Source organism: Pteronotus mesoamericanus, unplaced genomic scaffold (genome assembly GCF_021234165.1).
Source record: "Pteronotus mesoamericanus isolate MK-2021 breed Mesoamerican mustached bat unplaced genomic scaffold, CSHL_Meso_final scaffold_36, whole genome shotgun sequence".
Taxonomy (NCBI): Eukaryota; Metazoa; Chordata; class Mammalia; order Chiroptera; family Mormoopidae; genus Pteronotus; species Pteronotus mesoamericanus.
In genome coordinates this window covers 23969188-23995192 of record NW_026555313.1, presented here as the reverse complement: position 1 = coordinate 23995192, position 26005 = coordinate 23969188, and the positions used below count along the sequence as shown (strand labels likewise).

Below are 26005 nucleotides of genomic sequence, written 5' to 3'. Positions count from 1 at the left end.
CTCTGGCCATTGGGGCCAGCTTCTCTGTGATACCGCTTTGGCTAGTCGGTCTGGCCAGAGACACCTGTCCCTGCCCCCTCAACCTCCCCAAGGTCGGGGCTGGGAGACCACTCTCGCCTCCCTCGGTGCTGTGCCTTGGGAGGGGCTGGGGGCTGCGGGGCGGGGCGGGGCGGGGCGGGGCACGGCCCGCCCGGCTCAGGGGCCCCCTCCCCCTCCTCCTGACGTCAGCCCCGGCGGTCGCTAGTTTTCTCACTTGGCGCTGGCCCTCCACCGGGAAGCATGAGGCTGTCCAGGCTCCTCTGCGCCTTCCTGCTGGCTGCTTGCTGCTGCTGTCGCCACGCCGCGGGTGAGTGAGGTCGCTGGGGGACCCATACCCTGAATAGCCGGAGCTGGCATTGCGGTAGGGGCCGGAGCTTTGCGCTCCCGGCATGCGCCCCTCCTTCCCAGGTCCCCGGCACCAGGCGACTTTCGTGCACGGCACTCTTCTTTCAGCCAGTTTGCAGTCTATATTCGAGTGTCCCAGGAGCAAGAGTGGGGAGGCGGGAGGAGGCTGCGGCCCGGCGCGGGAAGGGGTGGAGCCGAGCCTCTTGGGACACCAGGAGAGCTTTTCCTCAGGTCCTTCTGAGGGGGCCTGCAGTTGGAGCAGTGGCAGGTATGCACAGCTAGAGAACATCATCCACAAATTGTGAATTCCAAGCCCGCTTGTTGCTGGAAAAGACAGCTTTCTTAGCTGGAGGGCGTGGGTTGACCCCACCCTCTCCCGCCTGAACTTGGAGCCTTGCTGGAGGTGAAAGAGAAGGGATGGACGGCAACTCTCGCCCAAGTTGGGCATTAGCAGGGGTTGGGCGGCTGTGTGGGTAGCCTCATACCTTCCCAGGTGGCGGGATCGCAGGTAGCAGAGACAAGGAATTGAGGCTTCCTAGAGTGAAAGAGCCCCAAACTGTTATGCCTCTGGGAATGAGACCAGGTTCAGGTGGAAAGAGCACCCCCGCATGAGCTTGCTAGGAGTCGGGCGCTCCCGGGTCCACACTGCCCTTGTATGGCCCGCAGCGGTGTCGCATATTTCTTTTGGCTCCTTCTCCCAAATTGCAGCCTCTGTCTGGCTGGGGAAGGGGAGGGCTAGGCAATACCCAGCTTGCTGGCCTTATGCCCAGTGCCGACAATGTCCCTGAGAGAACCCGGTCTGCTGCCTCCCAAGCTGACAGTATTTCGCAGGGAAAGGCCTAGATCAGGTTCCACAGCAGCTGCAGGTCCAGCCTCACCCTGCCCTGCTCTTCTACATCTGGGGGAACCGAATCAGGGATCTGAAACTTCTGCTCAGGGCTGAAGACCACTCCATCTGTCCTCCTTGTCTGGGACCCAGACCAGGGCAACAACCCAGGGTCCAGTCAGATAGGATCCCAGAGCCCAGGCGGATGGTATTGAATGACGTCACCTCCAAACAGAGCGGGCAGCACGCAGGCACCACTGACGTCACTCTTGCTCACTTCCTGGCCCTTGTCTTGACCCCTGGGGGTGATTCTGAGCCCTCTACACTCACAAGACTCCCAGGATGGGAATGTGTGGGATGTTCACAGAGGGGCTTCTTAGGGAGCATGAAAATGGAGGTTCGGGCCAGGATTGGACCAATGAGTCCTATGGGAGATTTGGGGAGGGGCATGGCGGGGGGGCAAAGGGTAGAGTAGTGACGTCTTCCCCTGGATGTGGGGACACAAAGGGGCCTGTGTGCCCCAGCCTGGCACATGCTTTACATTCCCACACTCTGAGCTCACTCAGAGGAGGGGGCCTAGAAGGAAAAGGGCCTTCCTCTTGGCCCCAAGCCTGGGTTGCCCTCTCTGCCAGCCTCATCATAGAGGTGCCTGGCGCCCAGAGTCTGCTCCAATGACCAGAGATTACCATCCTAACTCCCTTGAACTGGGAGAGGGCTGGCCTGAGGCAGCGGGTAGAGAGTGGCTGAGTGTTAGAAGAGGACAGGGCTCTCTTCAGATACTCCAAGAGGCAGGAAGAACAGCTGCAGTGAGTGGTGTGCAGGGAGGGGATGGAGAGCAGCTGGACAGGATGGAGAGTTGACATTGTTGGGGCGCTCCTCCTCTCACCCCCAGGTGTGCCTGGAGAGGCAGAGCAGCCTGAGCCTGAGCTGGTGGAGGTGGAAGTGGGCAGCACAGCCCTACTCAAGTGTGGTCCCCCCCATTCCCAGGGCAACTTCAGCCATGTCGTGGACTGGTTTTCTGTGAGTGCTGGGGCTCCAGGCAGGGCATCAGTGGGGAAGCTCTACCCTTCAGGTAGCCCAGGACCCGCACCCCCTCTATTGCCTCCCCTTAGGTCCACAAGGAGAAGCCAACACTCATCTTCCGCGTGCACCAGGGCCAGGGGCAGAGCGAACCTGGGGAGTACCAGCACCGGCTCAGCCTCCAGGACAAAGGGACTACTCTGGCCCTGACACATGTCACCCCCCATGATGAGCGCATCTTCCTGTGCCAGGGCAAGCGCCCTCGGCTGAGCCAGGAACACCGCTTCCAGCTCCGTGTCTATAGTGAGTGTCCCATCCATGCCTTGAGGACAGTGTGGGTCAGATGCAGTGCTAGCCCCATGCCCCTCTTCATTTCTCTTCCTTGTAGAAGCTCCAGAGGAGCCAAGCATCCAGGCCAATGCCTTGGGCATTTCTGTGAACAGTCAGGAGCCAGAGGAGGTGAGATATGCTAAGATGGCCAGGTGGCAAGAGGAGCTACGGCAGGGCTTGACAGGGTCTCAGAAGCAGGGAGACTCACCCTATTTTTCGTAGGTTGCTACTTGTGTGGGGAGAAATGGGTACCCCATCCCTCAAGTCATCTGGTACAAGAATAGAAGGCCTCTGAAGGAGGAGAAGAACCGTGAGTAGCCCTCTTGCTCCTAAAAACCATGCTTGTGGAGCCACACAGGGACCACCTTACGTTTTATTTTACTTTTTTTTTTAAGTACACAAGTGATACTTGAAAATATTTACATAAGAATTTAAACTGTACAGAAAAGCTAAAAGGAAGATTTCCTTCCTGCCCCAGACCCACGACCCTTGCCCCAGAATTAATTTCTGCTATCAGTATATGTTCTTTCAAGCCTGTTTCTATGTACTTACTCATATTGGCAAATACATCTAGGAATACATAGGCTTTTGTTTTTTATTACCTAACAGTGGTTCTCAATCAGGGGTGATTCTTCTCCCTCTCTGGGACATCTGGTCACACCTGGAGACATTTTTGGTGTCATAACTGAGGCAAGGAAAGGGGCTACTGGCATCTAGTGGGTAGAGATCAGGAATGCTACTAAATATGCTACAATGCCCAGAACAATCCCTGCAGCAAAGAATTTTATCCAGCCCAAAACTTCAGTAGTGCTGAGGCTGAGAAACCCTGATCTAAAGGGTATTGTATAGCATACACTGTTATACAGTTCTATTTTTCTTTTTACAATGTCTTAGAAATCTTTATAGGTCTATTTAGACCTACCTGTGTAGCCTTCTGCCCAGGATTCCATTCATGCCCATGTTAGTAGACATCTAAAGTGTTTCCACATTTCCTTTTTTCATTACTGCAGCATTATTTTCACACATCCTTGTGTGTGTGCCCATGTGTGTTTGTTTTGGTGGATATCAAACAGTGAAACTGCTGGGTTTGGGGTTATAGCTCGCCATTTGTACCTGGCCTCTGCAGTCCCTTCACATCTCCCGTGCTAATCCAGGGAGACCATAGGTGGGTTGAAGGCAAGGCTGAGGCCAAGCCCTTCTCCCTGTCCTCCCTGCCCAGGGGTCCACATTCAGTCATCCCAGACTGTGGAGTCTAGTGGTCTGTATACCGTGCGGAGTGTCCTGAAGGCACAGCTGCTTAAGGAGGACAAAGATGCCCGGTTTTACTGTGAGCTTAACTATCGGCTGCCCAGTGGGAACCACATGAAGGAATCGGGGGAAGTCTCTGTCCCCGTTTTCTGTAAGTGCTGACCATCATATTGGGTCTGGGCCTGGGGATGACGCCTGCTAGCCTCCCCGCACCCAAGCATGGGCAGTGTGGGCTGAGAGCTACCCATTTACTCTGCAGACCCAGCAGAGAAAGTGTGGTTGGAAGTGGAGCCCATGGGGATGCTGAAGGAAGGGGACCGTGTGGAAATCAGGTGTTTGGCTGATGGCAACCCCCAACCCCACTTCAGCATCAGCAAGCAGGTACAGAGGGCTTCATGTGGGTGCTGGGTATATACAAGGATATAGAAGGGATGGAGGTGCACTCTGCTCACCCCTGCATCCTCTCCCAGAACCTCAGCACCAGGGAGGTGGTGGAGGAGACAACCAATGACAATGGGGTTCTGGTCTTGGAGTCTGCCCACAAGGAGCACAGTGGGCTCTACGAATGTCAGGGCCTGGATTTGGAAACCATGGCATCGCTGTTGAGTGGCCAACAGGAGCTCCTGGTGAACTGTGAGGGACTGGGGGCTCAGGACAGGGGGACCAGGCTGGGCAAGAGGGAACCTGCCCACCTTGTCCCCAACATGCTGACACTTGCTGTCCTCAGATGTATCTGATGTCAGGGTGAACCCCGCAGCCCCTGAAAGCCAAGAGGGAAGCAACCTCACCCTGACTTGTGAGGCAGAGAGTAACCAGGCTCTTGAGTTCCAGTGGCTGAGAGAAAAGGTACCCAAGTGGCCCTGGGGCTGTGGGGTGGATGGAGGTGGGTTGAGGTGGGAGTGGCCTCTGACATGTCTCTCACCCCAGACAGGCAAGGTGCTGGAAAAGGGGTCTGTGCTTCAATTACACAACCTGAACCGGGAGGCAGGGGGAGGCTACCGCTGCATGGCGTTCGTGCCCACCGTGCCTGGCCTGAACTCTACACAGCTGGTCAACGTGACCATCTTGGGTGAGGCCCTCTGGGCAGAGATCAGGCGGCCCCTTGAAGCCACCCCAAGCTGGGTATTTCAAGTTCTTTGAGGACATAAAACCACTCACTGCCCTGGGGTGCTCTGTGGGGAGGGGGAGGCAAGCCAGCAGTTTGCTGCCTTTCCAGGGCCACCATGGGTGGCATTAAAGGAGAGGAAGCTGCAGGTGCAGGAGAACACGATGTTGAATCTGTCTTGTGAAGCCTCGGGACATCCTCGGCCTACCATCTCCTGGAGTGTTGGTGGCATGGTGAGCAGGCACATCTCATCTTCCCATGTTCTCATTAATCCCTGCCCAGGCTTTGCTGCCATGGCTGGACATCCTCCCCATCCCTTGAGCTGCTCCTTTCTTGCAGACAAATGAACAAGACCAAGATCCACAGAGGGTCCTGAGCATCCTAAGTGTCCTTGTGACTCCAGAGCTGTTGGAGACGGGTGCTGAATGCGTGGCTTCCAACTCCCTGGGCAAAAACAGCACCATCATTTTCCTGGAGCTGGGTATGGGCCTCAGCCTGCAGAGCATGTTGGGGGCATGCCCAGGCATGGGCACCAGCTTATGCTCTTCCAGACCTCCCTCCCAATCCATTAACTGCTCTCACACCAGATTCCAACGGAACCACTGGTCTCATCACCTCCACTGTCAGTCCTTATGCCAAAGCCAACATCACCTCCACAGGTAAGCTAGGCCTGGCCCAAGAACAGGACAGTGCCAGGGCATCCTCACTGTGCCCTGACTATCCCTGCAAAACCCTGTCCAGAAAGGTAAGTGCGGCCCATCTCTCTCAGGCTTTGGTTGGGTGGGGCAGTGATGGAAATGCCACGGCCTGGGGCAGGGAGTGACTAGGAGTGTCTCTGTGGGACAGAGAAAAAGCTGCCAGAGCCCAAAAGCAAGGGTGTGGTCATCGTGGCTGTGACTGTGTGCCTCCTGGTCCTGGCTGTGCTGGGTGCTGTCCTCTATTTCTTCTACAAGAAGGGCAAGCTGCCTTGTGGGCGGTCAGGCAAACAAGAGATGTAAGCATGGTTCCTAGCACCCTGCCCCTAACCCCATATTGTGTTACCCAGCTTTCTGCTTACTCAGGATGTCCCCCTGCTTGCCCCAGCACCCACTCACCCCTTAGGAGCAGGAGTGGGGCACTGGGTCTGAGCACTCCCTGCTTCACTGCCCACTACCAAGCTCCCATCAATCACACTTTTTCCCTTTCATTCAGTACCTGTTTCCCTTCCCTCCGTTGGCCCCAGAGCACCAAAGAGCCCATCACCCAGCCCAATGTCTTTCCCAAGAGCCCTATCCTTCCTTTGCCAACCTCTTGCCTCCCTTCCTCCTCCCAGAACGCTGCCCCCATCTCGTAAGAACGAATTTGTAGTTGAAGTTAAGTCAGATAAGCGCCCAGAAGAGATGGGCCTCCTACAGGGCAGCAACGGTGACAAGAGGGCTCCAGGAGACCAGGTAGGAGGCAGTTCCTATGGCCAGTGCCTGATGCAACTTCAGGGATTGGCAACAATCCCTGGCAGGGATTGGCAACAGGGGCTAATTATTCTCACTTCCCCCAAACACTAACTTTCTATTCTTCATTCTTCTCTGCTGAAGACTGGGAGCAGACCACATCTTGCTCTCCTTAACACTATTCACAGATGGTAGGGCCAGGCACATGGCTAAGGGATGGATCCTGGACAGGGTAGCTCCCAGGACTGAGAACAAAGACCCATACCATCACCATCACCATTTCCTGAACATACTGTGGCTCATGTCACAAGGTGTGACTTAGGGGCCTAGATTCCTTCCTGGCCCTGCCATACCCGCCCCTGCTTCTTCCCTCCAGACTGCTATACCTAGTCCATCAGCTTTTGCTTCAGTCCCTCCTCCCTCTTTAGTGTTCACACCCTAAACTCTGGTCACTATCTCCACATTCCTCTCTTACTTCTCTTTCCCCATTTTTAGGGAGAGAAATACATCGATCTGAGGCACTAGCTGCTGAATCATACTGAACTCTTTTTGCCTGGACACGTCCTGCTCCCTGCTCACTCCTGTCCCCAGCACTCAGGATGGTCACCAAAGCCTCTAAAATGGACAACAGAGAAGACCCCTACTCCAGTCTACCTGCGGACCACATTTCAGAGGGTCAAAGGGCTAGAACCAGAGCCATCCTGAGGACTTCAGATGGCCCCAGCAACCCCCTCCTGAGGGACCACTCTGCCACTGTCTCAATTTGTTGTGATGCTCACCCCAAGCAGGTGCCTCAATATTCCGGGAGTGGACAGGAGAGTTTCTTGCAAAACATGTTTTCTCTTTACACATACTATGGATGTAAATACCCTTCTATCAACAGCTACTGAATTAGCCTATTTATCTTGAGGTGATTCCCTGCCCCGAAGTTGGCTTCAAAATTCAGTCATATCACTGCTGTGAGGATGCACTGAGAGCCCAGGCCCCTTCTCCGCTGGTGAAGTGTGTTGTGCACACTAGTTCTGGACAGTACCCTAGCAGAATCTGGAAGTAGTTACCTGTCTGCCTCTGGAGTCCCTTTTGTGACACTCCTTTCTCTGGGCAGAAGGCCGGAACTGGTATCATTCCTTCAAACACTTGCTGGTCATATCTCATTGTCCCTGCAGTGAGGAAACTGCTCTGTTTTCCAGAGTTAAGGCCATTGAGTACAAGCCCCTATATTCATTTGGCTCTCATAATTATATGACTGAAAGGTGAGAGTAGGGGACAGAGATGAGGTCCACATGGTCCTTGAAGGGGATTAAGGTCATATACTAGCACCAAACTTCTAGAAACTGAGCTAATGGACCTAGACCACAAAAGAAGGGCCCTAATGGGAGGATGGTACTTCAGGGATAAGAAACAGGGACTTGGCTAGAGCTTAGGGTATATACATGTATTTGTGTGTTGGTGTGGTTTGTTGTGTGTAAATTTGCAAATGGTTTCCTTTACACACACACACACACACACACACACACACACACCAAAAATAAATAAAGCTTAATTGTTCCAGAAATCTTACACTGCTTTTTATTCATCATGGGGACTACAGCAGCCTGGGGCCTCTGCAATTGGAATGGTACCAAAAAGAACACAAACGCTTTGCAGTTGGCAGCAGAGCAAATGGCTTAAGCTCTAGCACAGAGGACAGTCTCGCTGCTCAGCAGCAGAGCTGCCCTGGTCCAGGCAGCCAACAGGGCCTGGCAGGCTGTTGGCAAGGAGCTCTTGCCCTTTTTCTACACTTTCCTGTCACTGTGACTTGTCCTCAAGGTAGCAGTACAGACTTGCTGTGGTAAGTGAATCTATAGCTGCCTGATGCATCACTCCTCCACCCCCACAAAAGAGCAAGAACTCAAGTCAGCTACAACAAAAGAAACTTTATTTAAAAATACTTTTTTACAGACATGAGTGCTTGAAAAAGCTCTTTAGTTAACTGTGTATATAAATGAATTAATAAATAACATTAGTATAACAGACCTCTACACATTAATACATTGGCAAAACAAAGTGGACTTAAAATGAAAATGAATCTTAAAGCTCTGCTATTCTCTGTAAGAATATTTACCTTCTGTCTTATTCTTTACATGTGAGAATGATTAAATACTAACATAAAATTTTTATATTAATGACACATTTTTAAAATAGCCAACAAAAATCTAAGTTTCCATGTTTAATTTTTAACACTGATATACAAATTGAGACTCTTTATTCTGGAGTTAGCATCAAGCTCCCTCCAGCCCCAGAATGTTAAATCCCCCCAAAAAAAGACTTTAAGAAGAATTGTTTCTATCTCCAAATTATTTATTAGTTAAAGGCAGGGAAGAACTGAGAAAAGGGAAAGAAGTAAAATGCTATTATATAGAAAGCATTTCCCACCTCTGCCCCCGCTGAGACCTAGTGACCACAATACTGGTGACAGGATTCTGTTACGTGGTTCTCTCTGCCTTTCCCAGGGGAAGCTAGACCCCACGGAGGGCACTAGCTGCTTCATGCTTTCAGTCTGAAGTCTTCAAAAGAAAGGGAGAGGCAGGAGGTCTAGGCCAGTTCAGGATCCACCAAAAAGACAAGACAAAAACCACCTCCCCTTCTTAAGAGAGTCTATCTGACACTTCCGTGCAGCTGGGTCATGAATAGGATCAGGAGGCTGGGACACTTGAAATGGTCCAGAGTAGACCTGGAAATCACGGGACATTGTGTCTCTTCTTGCTGGATGAAGACAGCATTCAACCTGATAACTAAGACTCCGATGGGAAGCAACCAAATGATCCCAGGGTACAATGATTGTTTCTTCCAACTAAGCATCACAGCAAGGAAAAGGGACCACTGACACAATGCACCTGTGTGTCATCTCCAGCCACACAGAGTACTTCTTCTTTTTCCCTAAGACTAGGGAATCAGTGACACTCAAGGTAGAGGAGAGTTGACTCCAGTATTTCCATATTAAGTTTAAAATGCAGCCTGGGATACAGCACTGCCTTAGAAAGGCACAAAATGTTTGGCTTTTTTTTTTTCAGTGTGCTAAAAATTGTTTTTGTTTTGAATAAAAGAAAAAGATATACTCATATAAGGTTAAAAATCCCAAGTCACCACAGCCAGAAAGCAGATATAAGAGGTACTTGATAGCTGCCATGGCCCAACCACATGTTTCAGCAGGTTAAGGCCAAGACACTACAACAATGCTGAGATGGGTAGGTCAAGAGGCATCTACTTTCATGGGCATTGCTCCTGCAGGCTTACCCAGACAGCGAAAGAGGCCAAGGAAGAGAAAAGACGTGGTTTACAGACTCACAAGTAGCTCTCTCCCTCTTCAGTTTCCAGATAGCTATTCTTGCCCATCATAACAGGGTCAGAGGCGAGGAGGAGGGACAGAACTGACCACAGTACAGCCCAATGCAAGGCCTGAGAAGGTGCACAGAGCATGTGTTGAGCGAGCCTCCTCTGGCCTCCCAATCTAGTTCAGGGGTAGAACTTGTGAGGCAATGTGGAAGGTGCCTCCCACATTAATTTTTGAGACTGAGTCAAGAGTATGGGGCTGGGCGATTAGAACTCTGATTTGTTCAGCTGCCAAATCAGCAGATTAGAGGGTGGCCTTCGGCCTTTACACTGCACAAACAGGAGTGGTAAGCCACATTCTTCTCAAGCACTACACAAGAAGAGGGGCAGTGTTTCCCATGGGACTATGAATGAGCTTCCACGTAGCACCTATGCACCCCTAATTCCCCACCTCTTACTCTGTGCAGTTTTCCAGAACCAAGGAACGTGGTACTCCTCTCTGAAACCAACCCAAGTTTCTAGTACACTGAAGACAGAACCTAGACTAGAATATCAAAGGTAAAGTCTGATAACCCACCCTGCACCATGTGCCTCAGTGTACACCTTTGGATTATTAGGTTACTTCTATGTATATTTAACAACTCCAAATAGTTTTTAAAAGTTCTAGTTATAAAAAGCCTTAATAACACAGGACAGGGTACAGGATGAGATAAATAAGATCAAAGATTCAGGCAAGCAGAAGCATAGTTTCAAAAATAAAAATAAAGGTTTTAATAAAGGACTACAAAGAAAGCAATTGGACAGGGAAGGTGAAGGTATCCTGTCTAAAGAGTTCTCCATTTAAAAACAAAAACAAAAAAAACCCACTCCATCCTGAGCTGGAACCAGTGGAATAATATTATTATATCCTGACAACTCTCCTGACTACTACATATTCTTACTGGCTGCAACAAAGCAGTTTCTGAGGTACCTAGGGAGGCTCCCTAAGAATATTACTGAGAAGCTCTCCTCATATAGGAAAGACCAAATGGAAGGGTGAGGAGAAGGGTACGGAGGGACACAGGCCACAGAATGAATCTACTGTCAATGCCAAAACCTGAAGACAGCCAGAAGACCATGGGTGACTACAGTGGGATTTGGGATCTGCTCTCTAAATGACATGAAAGAAGGCTAAAAAAACCTGCGATGGAATGAGGGCTAAGAAATGTCACCCTAAAACAGACTAGCTCCAAACAGGAGAAACTTGGGTCCTAAAGAGGCAGGTAAGAAATCTTGACTCACAAAAAGAAACCAAGACTATAAAAAGAAGAAAAATAGTAAATGAACAAAGATGACAGCAACGTGAATTAATTTAAACGTAAGAATTTCCTTGATGTCCAAGACGCAGTCCCTCAGCTGCCTTTTCATTCTCAAAATAGTAGTAGGATAGCAGTTCACTGCTGAAGTATTTTTAGGGTATCTCTCCCATCTATACCCACTTCTCCGAGAACCTCCACCTGTCCCCCGAAGGAGCATGCTGCTGTCACCCTGTGTGGCAAGGCTGACTGGTTGAGGGGGTAGATACTCAATCAATGTGCTAGGGTGATCATATTCTTTCTTGAGAATATGAACAAAGAGGCACTGGAATCTGGTTCATGGTGATCTCTAGAGTTGTGGACTTGAGGATTGGGGGTGTCTATTCTGGACCTATGCATGCCAATAAACACTGTGACAAGCAAAAGGACTAGGTGCATAGTGTTCCAGTTCCATGCAAGAGTCAAGTGTATTTCTTGTCTTGGGTTCTGTGAAATACCCTGCAACCTTATGACTCCCTCCTTTCTTTAGCTTCAGTACTTGTTTCTTGCATCTAAAGTATTCCCAAACAGGGTAGTCAAAGTTACAACCTTGATCTTCTTCCACTAAGCACTATGCAGCCTGAAAGTCTAGGAGGATAATGATGTATTGATTTTAGTACTAAGTTCTAGGATATATGAGGTCTCTAAGTTCCCTACCTCAAGAGACAAAAGCTGACATTTTTAAAAAAATTCTCACTCTAGGGTACATTTGATTTTAGAGAGGAAAGAGAAATGCGAGAAACATTGATTGGTTGCATCCCATATGTGACCCGACCGGGGATCAAACCCACAATCTAGGTATGTGCCCTGACTGGGAAGTGAACTGGCAACTTTTTGGTGCAGAGGATGACATTCCAACTAACTAAGCCACCCAGCCAGGGGAAGGCTGACATATTTGAGAAGTGACTGAGTTCAGTCTATTTTACTGCCTAACTGTAGGGAGACCAAACAACTGGTTGAAAATCAGGACCCAAAGACAAGTGCCCATCCATTTCCCACACCCTCAGCCATTCTAAAACATAGGATTAGCTGCAAAGCCTGATGAAGGATTGGAGAACAAGTTCCAAACAGAATGGGAGATGGTGACAGGTCACAGAAGGCTAATAAGGAAACTTCCCAACAAAGGAGATCAAGGACACAAGTGGCCCAGGTAAAACAGATGAAGGAAGGCACTAGATTGGAAAGGGAACTGCGGGCAGATACTTTGCTTAAACATTTAATTGCTTTATTGTGCCATTCTCAGCCAACATACCCCTCAACTCACCACACAGATCCTTTACCCAGGAGAGCTCTGAAAGGAAATGTAAGTGCCGTGAATAAAAACTACAGTCTTACTGTGAAGGGCTACTTTAGGTCCAAAATACAAGTGCTGGGCAGCCAAGTACAATCCCCCGACGTCAGTAAATCACCACATGGTGGTGGAGAGAACACAGAGCTGACACTTCCAGCAAATGGTAAATCACTCATAACTTTTGCTGAATGAACGAACTGAAAAACAGCCAGGTCAATGGTCAGAATACTGTTATTCCATGGACAGAACCAGGAAGAACACAGTAAGAAGGGGGACTTCCAAACACTTGGGAAGAAGGTCTATAACCCTTTGACTTTCATGATGTGAGGTAGGAGAAGATTCTGCATTAACACCATTGCTATCAACCACAAAAAGGTGTAGATCTTTAGTGCATATGTGAATGTTGCCAAGAGAGTAAATCTTAAAAAGTTCTCATCACAAAGAAAAAATATTTTTGTAACTTTGTATGGTGATGAATACTTACTAAACTTAAGAACTTACTATGGTGATCATTTTGCAGTGTATATAAATGTTGAATCAAAATACTGTATACCTGGAACTAATATAACATGTCAATTGTACTTCAATAAAAAAGAAAAAAAAGGTCTACATCTTGTTAATAGTGCCTTAAAGGGAATATACAGCTGGATTCCTACTCTGCAAGCAATTTACAAAAATTCATTTGTATGTTTGCTGTTTGGTTCATAAAATATACTTTACTTTTCTATATAAGAAATAAATACTTCAAGTATGAAGAATAGCAACATCCCCTCCAAGGTGTTTTTTTTAAATCCATAAAACAGCAAAATGATAAATCCTGGGCCCTGGTGTTGAAAGTCTATAAAAGAAGAGAGCAATCAGAAGAAGGGCAGAACATTTAGAATGGGGCTGAGGAAAGAGACGGCCATGGGAGAGAATGACGATCCACTATTTACATAGAGTAATAGATAAATGCGAGAAGATAAATTGCCCAATCTATTATTTACCTAAAGGGAGGTAGAGCATAGAGTCCACAGTTTTTTCCACTTTGAGAGCACTACATATTAGTGGGAGATGGGATGGGCAGATCACTGCAAGTCCTGCAGAGGAGACGCCCAGTTAATGTGGGAGGCTATTTAAAGCAACCCAGGACAGCAGGAGGTTGGGTTGAACAGAATAGCCTAATGCATTTAAGAAAAAGGAAAATATCAAAGTTGTTTTACCTTATATACCTGATAGTTAACAGAGGAGGAATCAATTGTAAATAGGAGGGGAAAAAGGGATGAGTTTTCCAGGATGGCAAAACTCAAAAGTCTACTTGTGAAAGAACAATTTTAATTGAATTCAGAGCAGAGCCAAAGAATTAAAAAGTGCCATAAAAATGGAGTTCGAGGAACAAGTTATTAGGGCCTTCATCAAAGGAAAATTTAAGATATCTGAGGAATATCCTCAAAACAGGAGCCATATGAAAATTTTCCTGAGGCTTGCCTGGCAATCTCAGGCACGGACCTGGATGTACCCTCAGAGCACCCAAAGAGAAAAACACAGAACGGTCTAAAACTGTGAATACCTCCAGATACAAAACTGACAAGCTAATACTCCGATCAATGGTGTACGTGTTCAACACAAGGATCTGGCACCCCAGTTCAGGAAGGACCCAAAAAGCAACACAAATACTCCACTGGGAAAAGAAAGGATAAACTTGTCCTTAGCCTACATAAGCAAGGACATAATCTGAAAAAAAGACTTTGGATGCTCTTTGAAGAGCAAAGGCTCTACAGAACCAGGGCTTTGGTATCTTGATAGATCTTTAGATTACGGGTAATATCTACAGACAAGGAAATAAATCCCTGTATGGTTAGGCATGAAACCTGCTGTCATGTTCTTAGTTTTCCGTCTAGGCCTTCAATAGCTCAACAAAACACAAAAATAAATGTTACCACAAATGAAACACTAGTCTGGCTTTTAGAAAAAGCCAAGTTACTGTTTCCTAGCCGCTGCCACTTTCCTCTGGCCTCTACTCCAGTTGAGGGCCTCCTACACCCAGCAGTGGGCTATGTTGTTCTCCACCACGCAGAGGAGACACTGGGCAACCACGGCAAGTGAGCAAGTCCTGTATTTCTACCATGAGAATATAAATGGCTCTGAGATAAGGGAATAAAACCAAAAGATATATGAACAGCTAAAAGCCAAGAGAGGAGTTGGAGAAAGTTTTACTTATAAAGATGGCAAGATGGGAAAGAGATCTAAGGAGAGTGAGTCATTTCTGTTCAGATCTAAAGACAAAAGCATGATTTAGAGTCCAAAGAGGATAAATTAATAACAAAGCAGGCTTGCTTCTGATAAGGAAGAAGGTTACATCGTGCTAGGGAAGTCAGCAAAAGACTAGGTAGAGAATGACCTGAACTCAAGGTGTCATTGGTAGTATTTATAAAAACAAATGGTGCTCCACACTGGATTCTGAATCTGCTTTAGGAAACTGCAACTACACAAACTGCCTGGCCATTCACATATTGTCCCTGACTACAGTAAAGTCATTTATTACACTAAATGATGTCTAATTACTTTGGGAACACAGTCATTAAAGTGTATACAGAACCTAAGGAGAAGAGGAAAGGGAAAGGAGGTACTACATTCCCAAAGCCATAGGCACAAGTGAAAATCAAATTTTTGGGTAGTAAAATGCCAAGCTACCATGGACAGTACCCCATTCCTAAACGGCATAGAAAGAAAATCACTTCAGAAAATATAACCTGGCTCATATTCAAACGGAGACACTCATATAAACTGGAATTAATTGGGAATCAAAAATGAACATATAAATCCTTACTGTCTATTTTGTGCACTTTATGGATAACAAGGTCAAGAGCCATGCTGGAAACCAATGTTCTTCCCTTCCCATTAAGTAGAAACACTTTTACTTACATCAGACACATATGTATCTGGTACCAAGGCAACTGACTCTCTCAGACTATTTTCTGGTGAGAACATGGAATGTATTTGAAGGCCTCTATCTCAAATTACTCATTATCTAGTTAGGATAATTAAAACATCTTATTTTAACCGATTCAATGTTCCTATAGAAACAGTGCTTTGGAGTGACTAGGGCTAGCTGCTAGTATCAAACATGACTAGAATCATACAGCAACAGAACCTTTTTACCCCACCTATCAAACAAATGAACACCATCATACACAATAAAGAACATCCTATACATCGCTTGGCTTCAGTAGGGCTGACCATAGCAAGTTAACTGCCAACAAGAGACACTAAGGAGGAGGAGGAAAAAGGAAACAGGGGAAGGATAGAGGGGAGGTATTCTAAAATTACAAGACTTTGTGCATATGATAATCCAAGACACAGGGGAGTGTTGAAATTGTAATACACACCAGGGTTGGGTATAATACCACAGTGTCTGGAAGTTTTAGTAAGATTCCTTCCTAAACCTCTTGTGCTAATTTTCCCTGCCTGGGATTAACACAAACAGCAGATTAATCTTATCATCACAGGACACATACAACCACAGACAGACACATGTGCACAACCACATTCTTAAACCCAGGAAAGTCTCAAGTCCTCAATTAAGATTTATAGCACAATACTCCTCTTACTGCTTTCTGTACTGTTCCCCAGGTAGGCTATCATTAAAAAAAAAAAAAATCCACTCTCTCTAATTGGGAACTGAAGGACACCTTCAAATGTACTCCCAAAACAAATAAAATAATATAACACCACAGCTGATCCATTTTCATCCCACTGCTTTGCAATCTTAGAACCAAAGATGTGATATCCCACAGACAGGGCTAAATTCCGTTGTGAAGTCTCCAAAAAAACCTCTCTGTCCTTTAGGAGCTTCTCAAGTAAGAGCTCCCAGTTCATTGGTCCTCTAAAGCTGCAGCAGGAAGATGATGTGCTAGGTGGCTACATGGGCAGGAGAAGAAATAGAAACGAATTCCCGGAGGATATTCTTGGCCATTTCAATATTGTTGTGGGCAATGACCAAAGCTTTCTGAATGTCCTGATAGGAGTATCCCTGACTCATGAGGTTCTCAATCTCACTGGAGAGCTGTGGTGAGGTGGTGGCTGCAGAAGCAGCAGCACCACCTTGCTGAGAGCTGCCCGCTTTTCGTTCAGAGTTGATTCTCCGAGGGAATGGCTTGGGAGGCCTCTCAGGGACTTGGGAACCCTCTGTGAAGTCTAGAAGAAATAGGAAACAAAATATTTGCAAATGTGGGGGGAAATACTCATTTAATGGCAGCAATAACAACATGTGCTAATATCAAAACATCACTGACCAACTGTCAATTGGGAACATACATTCTTCAGTCAAAAGGTTGGGTGCCCTGGTCGGGTAGCTCAGTTGGTTAGAGCATCATCCCGATATACCAACATTACAGGCTCAATCCCTGGTCAGGGCACATACAAAAAGCAACCTATGAAAGGTGGAAAATTGGGACAACTGTAATAGAGCAACAATTTAAAAAATAATTTAAAGAAAGATTAAAAGCAAAAAGCAACCAATGAATGCGTGAATAAGTGAAAGGCGAAAGGTTTGTTTGTTCTGAAGAGAAACCAGAGTATTGCATGAATAACTGGAACAACAAATCATTTCTCTTTCCCCTCTTCTCTTTCTCCCAAATCACTAAAAAAATAAAAAATAAAAAAAAAAGAGCCCTAGCTGATGTGACTCAGTGGACTGAGCACCAGCCTGAGAACCAAAGGGTTGCCAGTTTGATTCCCAGTGCAGGGCACATGCCTGGGTTGCAGGCCAGGTCCCCAGCAGGGGGTGTGCGAAATGCAACCACATATTGATGTTACTCTCCCTTTCTTTCTCCCTCTAAAAATAAATAAGTTAAAAAAAAAAAAAGACTGGGTTTTACAGGTTCAAGGATTTTAGAACATAGGCCCCTCTTTCTCACAGCCAAAACAACCTTCTAAATATACCACTGCACCTGTTCTGCTAACAATAATCACTACCATCATAAGCACAGAACATCTGCATTTGCATCATGCTTTACATTTAGAAACAAGTTTTCATATACATTACTGCCTGGATTATTTTTTAAAATTCTCTGAGGGGCAGAGAAAAGACACTGTAATTCCTTTTTTCCAAATAACAAAATAGAAATAAGCATAATTTGCAGTGAAGCATTAAACAAGGCCAGTGGATGGGGATCACTGCCTGTTTCAGCAAATGGATGCTATATTTCTTTTTCTCCAGCTGTTGAAAGTGACAGCAACTTTGGCTGCAGCGCTCCCAGGCAGCCAAAGGTACAAGAAAAACAGACCTTGACAGTCAAGACTCATATATGTGCTGGCTCCATGCCCATTCAGTGTGCTTCCTAGAGCCCGCACACGTCCTGTCCAATGGAATGGAGCCCAGAAGGCAGGAATGTGTGGTCTGAACCACTGAGCTTAATAACCACTGTCAGAAACCACTGTCAGTAGCACAGAACTCCTTCTCACCTCCAGCACAGGAGGAGCCGCGATTTAAGGAACGACATCATTTCTAAGTCTGGCAAAATCTTAGAATATGACTACAGTTTAACTTCCTAATTTGGGACCCAGGACCCACTTTCCTCCCATTTAGAGATACTTTCTAGTCTACTACTTCCAGCTACTGATTTACTGTCACCAGGCAGTCACTCATTTCTATTTCAGTATAAATTAGGAGCCATACAGCAATTCAGTACAAACCCAAGGCAGCCTGGAGACTCACTTGTGGGATCAGCTTCCAGAGACAGCCAGCCAAAGGAGGAGCTGGCATTAGAGATATCTGAGAGAGTTCGGCGGGCCAGCACTGCTGGCACAGGTGGCTTAGGGACATCATACCCATCATCTTCATTTTCTGATTCTTCCAGGCCAATGCCAGCATGGCCTGCAGCCAAATTACCTTCACCTAGAGCAAAGATTGTACAGTTATTTTCTTCTAGCATACTTTATCTTCTAACACATTTCGATATAAGGGTATCCTTTCCTTCAGGCATGTATGGACAGAGTCAAGCCATTACTAAATGTTTACTGCGGTCCAAACACCAGGTGAGGCCGTGTGCATTGAGCTAAAAGAGAAAATAAAATCTATACCAATTCTGCAGCTCCACCTTTCTGAACATGTCAAAAGCTACTCTTGCCAGGATTAAGCCACTTAAGCGCCACTTTGTAGCATTCATTCAAAATCTTATCTTTTCACTTTGGAAGGCCCTGTCTATGCTGCCTTCCTGAACTTTCTACGTGGTAAGCTAGTTAATGTTGAAATTGAGTATTTACCGCACACACACAAAATAATATAATCAATGCAAAAAAGCAATGGGAATAAAAGGAAGCTGCCAGCATTGCAGGTCCAGGCCATTTAACACAAGTTTCTCTAGGCCCTGGAAGGATGAAAAAGCAGAAAAAAAAACTAACATTGTGAACAGGAAATAAAAGAGAGGAAGAGGTTTTACTGCTGATGGATCAAACATATTTTGCAAATAAAATTAAAAGAATTTTCTGCTTAAATCAAACTATCTCACTAGCCAAATATTATAGGCTCATTCCCATGGCAGAACAGCTACTCACCAAAGGTGCTGCTCTCCGTGACAGGTGGCACCACTTGGGACTGAATGTTATACATTGCTTCATATGTGCAGCTATCAATCTGCTGGTCACAATCACACGCTCTGAACCAGAAAGGAAAGTACCACAATGATCTTTAGGAATAGAGCTCTGTTAACTGCAAACTTACTAAGATTCATCTCCTCTATTCTAGACCCTGATTCTATCAAGGGAACATTCTTTTGCCAGTATCACTACAAAATGTAAAATTCACTCTTGAGATAAGTAATAAATAGATGTGTATATTTTTGAGATTACTGTGATGTTGAGGAAACATTAAGTGGAATTGCTTACAGCTGTTACTAGGCTTAAACATTAGGAAAAATATATCTTTCTGCTTTAATTGTGGCTGGATAATGCTATGCAAAAGTAGCAGGCCAAGCTGGTGAGTGGTATCAACTTAATTCCAAAATAGGATTACTGTGAACCTACCGTAAATTCTGGCGTGTCTCCAAAGGCCATTTCACCTCTGGCTTTTGAAGCCCTAGAGGTCTAGAAGTGGGAGTCATATACTCTGTCTCTTCCTCACTTTCACACTGCTCTCCAGGTGGCAACTTTGGCACAGGAAGAGGTCTGAAAGATGAAAAATAAAAAACAGAAAAAGAAAACAAAAAGAATTAACAAGCTAGAAAACCTTTAAGTATGAAAAAAGTATCTTCAAAACAAACAACAATTCAAATTTGACAAAGCAAGATATATGCCACCAAGGGAGCTATTATTTCTTCTGGCTAAGATATGTAATTATTAAAAACACACTAACTTAAATTTTCACTTTTAACTGGCCAAAGGTGAGGCTACTAGGTTTGAGATGTATTACACTCGAATAGTACTTCATGCCAGTTAGACTCTGTCCTCAAATAAGTTAGAACACCAGTCCAAGAGGTAGTATGCTGGTTTTTCTTTCACTAGGCATGAAACAAAAAATAGCAGGTGGCTTTCTGACAATATGCTAGGAATGTGTACACATCTCCATTCTAAAATGTACCTACTGTTTGAAAGAACATACAGCTTGCTGAAAGCTATCACATATATTATCTCATAGCATAAACAGGGTTCCCACTCATATTATATACAAAAAAGGGGGGGGGATAAAAAGATATAAGTGCTTCGGTAGTTAACATCAATTCTGGGACTACATCCCAGATCTTTGGACCCCAGCCTTCAGGGATCTTGCCGTTATACATAATTCTCACCCAGAAGTTGTTTTTTTTTTTATTGTATTTTTTTCCATTACCATTTAACCCCCTTACGCCCACCTCTGCAATCCCCACACTGTTGTTCATGTCCATGAGTCCTTTTTCCTTTTTGCTCAATCCCTCCACCCTCTAAATTTCCCCATAGCTGTCAGCCTGCTCTCTATATATGAGTCTGTCTCTATTTTGCTTGTTAGCTCAGTTTGTTCATTAGATTCCAATGAGTGAATAATCACATGGCATTTGCCTCTGACTGGTTTATTTCACTTAGCATAATGTTCTCCAGGTTCATCCGTGCTGTTGCAAAGGGTAAAATTGTCTTTTTTAAGGCTGAGTGGTATTCCATTGTGTAAATGTCCCATCGTTGTTTTATTCATTCATCTACTACTGATGGACACTCGGGTTGCTTTTCCCAGAAGCTTTTGAAAGAAAACTCCTGCCACCCCACCCTCTGAAACTAGACAAAAACAAACCAAAAAATAAACAAACAAAAAACCCCCACACAACTATATAAGAAACAAAATTGCTTCTGGGTTTATGAGCATCTCCCCTCCCTTCCTCTTTGTGCTTTTTGGCACATTCTAAATACTCTATAGAAACATCGATTGGATTTCCCTGTCTGTGTTTACTTGATGTTTATTTGTCCTAATTATAAAAGCAATAGCTGTTTATTATAAAACACTTAAATGCTAACTGAAACCTAACAGATGACAGCCCCCTACAATCTCACTTCAGACTTTTCTCTTATGTCTACATATTACTTACATTGTTTGTGTATTGCACGCTGAAGTTCTGAGATAGAAGAGCAGTGGTATCTATAATGCTCCTTGAAATGTGTGAAAAAAACTAAGAAAGATAGATGGATGAGTAGAAGTATAGATAGATAAATGTGTGATAAAACAAGTATTTTTATGCTTGTTTTACCAACAGTAGAATCCAGGTGTGAGTATACGGAGGGATGTTCACTGTAAAAACATCTTTCCCCTTTACACTATTATTTGAAACTTTTCATAAAATGTTAGGGGGAAAACAACTCGTAAAGATTAACAAAAAATACCAAGTATTGGTGAAGATGTAGGAAAATGGGTACTTTCTTATATAGTTTTAGAAATAAGAAATATATGGAGAAACTTTTCTGGAGTATTAACTCAGGAAAAGTATTTAACCAAACATTAAAACCCTTGCACTCAGAAATTCCCTTTCTACAAATTTTCCCTAAGGAAATAATACTAAAAATAAAAAAGGGTGGGGCAACAACCTGTCAAATGATACTGTGTTGAATAAATTTTAAACCACACATACACATACAGCTGAAGTCATCTGTATCCCTCAGTACCCTAGAGGTTCCAAGAAGAGCTTCAGAGGCCTACTTCTGCTTCTACCACAGTAGGTATTATCTATTCTACATAGCGAGGTTACACTTAAGTCAGTTCCTCTGCTTTGCAATCAACTGAAATAATTTAAAAATCATTGTAGTAAAAAAAAAAATATGTAATGACATCCTAGGATGTAAAAGCTATTCCTAGTGAAAAATAGCATGTACCTTATGATTCCATTCACACAGCAATGGCAATAAACACACATCAAATGCTAACTAATGGTAAGGTCATGAATGGCTTCTATCTCTTCAGCGTTGCTTATCTGTATAGTCTATATATTCTTAATTAACACATTACTTTTATTAAAATATAGACCATTAAAAGGGTTATCAAAAATTTTTAATTATAATTATTTTTGTTGATGATGTTAATAAAAATATAAAATAGCACCTCCTTGCCATTAAGCATTTTAGCAATACATATTTTAAAACACTGACCATCTTTTGTCACAGAAATTCTACCTTGGCTGCTTCTCTGGTTATGTACAAAGCTGTCCATCAAAATAAATTTATTATTTTAAACAAAATAAATATGCAACAATAGAAGAATAATTAAAATATGTGATGCTATAGTCACATTTTATATGTAATCATTTAAAGTATGGATTTTGAAGAACTTTTTAAGTGATAGGAAGAGATGCCCAAGACATACTACTAGGTTTAAATGAGAAGAGACTATAAAACTGTATCTTGATCTAAAATATATATATATATGTTACATGTTCCTAGCCATGGCCACGTAATAAGCACCATCCAACCACCTGCTTGGAGCAGCCATGGAAGAGTAGGAGGACTGCAGAAGAAAGAGGCACTGGAGAACAAGCAGACAGCCAGACTTAGAGGCCAGCCAAGACTCCAGTCAGGAGGAGAATGCTCTGATGTAAGCCCCATATTAACAGCTCTAACTTGGGGTTTCAAGGTGGTTTCAACAGGCTGTGAATTTTGGGGTATCATAGTGACCAATTTGTGAGGGGCCAAAAATCCTGGAGAAGGGAACAGCAGAGAATTAGGTTTAAGTTCCACCTGCAATTTTCCTTAGTGTTATTGCTAATCCCTAAACTGTGTATACATGGAGTTAGAGTCTAATAAATCACGCAGAAAAAGATACTGTAGTTGTCTTGCCAACCTGGAGAGAAAAAGGTGGAGTTAACAGATATGGCCTTCAAAATAGTTATATGTTCAATAAAAAAGGAGGATGGAGAATTTCATTAGTAAACCAAAATCAATACATTTTTGAAAATCACATGGAAATTCTAGATCCAAAAAACATAGCATCTGAAAATAATTCAATAGATGAATTTAGGGCAGATTAGAAGCTGCAAAAGAGAAGATCAGGGAATTTGAATATAGCAGGAACTACTCAGATTAAAGAGAGGAAAAAATGGGAAACACAGATGAGCCTAACAGTTATATTAGGAATGGTGAGAGGTCGAATATTAAAGTAATTGGAGTCACAGTAGGAGAGGAGACTGACTACATGATTCAATCTATTTTAAGAGACAATGGCCTAGCATTATCTAAAACATTAAAAACATCAAGCCACAAAATCAATAAAGTCTACAAACCTTAACAAGGATAAATATAAAAAAAACTGCATAGGAGCAAATTATAGTAAAATTGCTGGGATCCAAAGAAAAAGAGGTCCAGAAAAGAAACATTAAAAGGAAAACTTTTAAGTCCAGGAGCTAACTTTTCAACAGAAACATCGGAAGTCAGAGGGCAATATAATGTTATTTTTAAAGTGCCAAATGAAAATAACTTCAGTAAAATACTATATTCAGTGAAAATATCTTTTAAGAAAATTAAAGAGAAAGAAAAAATATTTTCCATCAAACAAAACCTGGAAAAAATAGTTGATGGAAGATATCTACACTCATCCATACCCCAAACTGAATACTACTCTGTCCCTGTCTCTCTAAAGCAAGTTCTTGGAGCAGAAGGAAAAGATTCCAAATGGAAGCAAGGCAAAGCAGTAAGTATTGAGGAGGACTAAGGATAAATATGTGGGAAATTTAAATGTCCAGAAAGTGTTAAGAGGCACTGATTCAAGGTAGACTCTAATGAGTCAAGGGTATATGATGGAATCATCAGGGTTAGTATTAAAGGAATAAATGAAGAGATGAAATGATATAATAAAAATAATTTAAGAAACTAGGAAGGTGGACTTCCGCAGAAGAGAGAGGCAGAGGTAGATACCCTTTGCCTCCTCGCATAACCAAAAGGACAACAACAAATTAAAAAATGAAAAGCAATCAGAACTCCCAGAAAATCGAACTGTATGCATTTCAACAACAGAGGAGTTGAAGAAGAAACATTCATCCAGACTGGTAGGAGGGGCGGAGGCAGGCATCAGGAGCAGAGAGGATTAGCAGCAAAGCAGCAGCCAGCAGACCAGGTGGTCCCACATTCACATGGATAAACAAGGAGGAACAAGTGGGGAGCAAGTGACCATGCAACCCAGGGCTCCAGTGTGGGAAAAGAAAGCCTCATAACCTCTGAGGTAAAAACCTGTGGGCGTTGCAGTGGCAGAAGAAATTCCAAGCCACACAGGAGTGTTTGCTGGAAAGATCCACAGGGTCCTAGAACACACACGAACACATCCATCCAGAGAATATGCACCAGAAGGGCCCAATTTGCTTGTGGGTAGTGGGGGAAGTGACTGAAAGTGAGGAGAGAGGTGAGAAAGCGGCACAGTTCCCTCTCTGAAACCTCCCCCAAATACAGTGCCACAACACAGCAACGAGAGTTACTCCACCCTGGTGAATACCTAAGCCTCCACCCCTTACAATTTAACAGGTGCGCTGAGAGAAAGAAATATGGCCCAAATGAAAAAACAGATCAAAACTCCAAAAATAGAACTAAGTGACAAAGAGACAGACAACCTATCAGATGCAGAGTTCAAAACACTGGTAATCAGGATGCTCACAGATATGGCTGAGTATGGTTGCAAAATAGAGGAAAAAGTGAAAGCTATGCAAAGTGATATAAAGAAACATATACAGGGAACCAACAGTGAAAGGAACGAAACCAGGACTCAAATCAATGATTTGGAGCAGGAGGAAGAAATAAACATTCAAACAGAACAGAATGAAGAAACAAGAATTCAAGAAAATGAGGAGAGGCTTAGGAACCTCCGGCACAACTTTAAACATTCCAACATCGGAATCATAGCGGTGCCAGAAGGAGAAGAGGAAGAGCAAAAAATTGAAAGCATATTTGAAAAAAAATAATGAAGGAGAACTTCCCCAATCTGGCCAAGGAAATAGACTTTCAGGAAGTCAAGGAAGCTCAGAGGGTCCCAAAGAAGATGGATCCAAGGAAGCACACACCAAGGCACATCATAATTTCATTACCTAAGATGAAAGATGAGGAGAGAATCTTAAAAGCAGCAAAAGGAGACAGTTCTCTACAAAGGAGTTCCCATAAGACTATCAGCTGATTTCTCAAAAGAAGCCTTATAGGCAAGAAGGGGCTGGAAAGAAGTATTCAAAGTCATGAAAGGCAAGGACCTACATCCAAGATTACTCTACCCAGCAAAGCTATTCTTTATAATGGAAGGGCAGATAAAGTGCTTCCCAGATAAGGTAAAGTTAAAGAAGTTCATCATCACTAAGCCCTTATTATATGAAATGTTAAAGGTACTTACCTAAGAAAAGGATGATCAAAACTATTAACAGTAAAATGACCACAAACTGACAATTATCAACTGAACCTAAAAAGCGCGTGCGCGCATGTGTGTGTACACACACACACACACACACACACACACACACACACACACACACACACACAGCAAACAACAGAAGAGGAACGGAATCACCAAAATGGAGATCATATGGAGGGCTATCAGTGATGAGGGGCTGGGAAGAGAATGTGAGAAGAGGTACAGTGAATAAGAAGCATAAATGGTAGGTACAAAATAGACAGGGAGAGGATAAGAATAGTATAGGAAATGGAAAAGGCAAAGAACTTACATGAATGACCCATGGACATGAACTAAAGTGGGGGGAATGCTGGTGGGAGGGGAGGTACAGGACAGAGGTAAAGGAGAGGGAAAAAAATGGGATAATTGGCCCTGGCTGGTGTAGCTCAGTGAACTGAGCACTGGACTGTGAACTGAGCACTGGACTGTGAACTAAGGGTCACCGGTTCGATTCCCAATCAGGGCATATGCTTGGGTTGCAGGCCAGGTCCCCATTAGGGGGCACTAGAGAGGCAACCACACACTGATGTTTCTATCCCTCTCTTCTCCTCTCTAAAAATAAATAAATAAATAAATAAATAAATAGGCAGCCACAGATAGTAGATCCCTGGCTAAAGGGGGCTCAGAGTGGTCTAGAGACACTTGAGGAGAGACTGGGGAAGGAGGCTTTGGGGAGAGAACAGAGAGAGGAGCTGGCAGGATCCTAGTGCTGACTCCTCCCCCATACAGCAGCAGCCATCTGACTCAGGCAGATCACTCCCATGAGCGGCAACAGTATGAGAAGACCCAATAACCCCGCCCCCAGGAGAGACTCTGCCCCGCCCTGTGCTGTCTAAGCCTGACTTCTGAGTGCAGAGTGACTACATTACCAAATGGGGGAG

The 26005-nt window shown here is 44.5% G+C and overlaps 2 protein-coding genes across 3 annotated transcripts in view; one reads left to right on the top strand and one right to left on the bottom strand.

Annotated features, from left to right (window-relative positions):
- Positions 1-273: 273 nt before the first annotated feature.
- Positions 274-7857, top strand: MCAM (melanoma cell adhesion molecule). Of its 2 annotated transcripts, none has more exons than XM_054592565.1 (16): positions 274-346; positions 2103-2230; positions 2323-2533; positions 2619-2689; positions 2783-2870; positions 3780-3959; positions 4068-4189; positions 4279-4441; positions 4536-4654; positions 4736-4877; positions 5025-5146; positions 5253-5394; positions 5501-5572; positions 5760-5907; positions 6226-6343; positions 6836-7857. In XM_054592565.1, exons 1-16 carry the CDS (start codon positions 280-282, stop codon positions 6863-6865), a joined length of 1923 nt encoding a protein of 640 aa, XP_054448540.1. In that variant the 5' UTR covers positions 274-279; the 3' UTR covers positions 6866-7857. The 2 variants fall into 2 exon arrangements, with proteins under 2 accessions (XP_054448540.1, XP_054448541.1); XM_054592566.1 differs by having other exon boundaries at positions 5465-5572.
- A 502-nt stretch (positions 7858-8359) lies between these two features.
- CBL (Cbl proto-oncogene) overlaps positions 8360-26005 on the bottom strand; it is a 127338-nt gene continuing 109692 nt past the window's right edge. Inside the window, exons 13-16 of the mRNA XM_054592411.1 lie at positions 19283-19423; positions 18815-18915; positions 17976-18155; positions 8360-16453 (exon numbers count right to left, since the gene is read on the bottom strand). Of these exons, the coding sequence (XP_054448386.1) occupies positions 16170-16453; positions 17976-18155; positions 18815-18915; positions 19283-19423 (706 nt within the window). The 3' untranslated portion in view covers positions 8360-16169. The remainder of the gene's footprint in view (positions 16454-17975; positions 18156-18814; positions 18916-19282; positions 19424-26005) is intronic.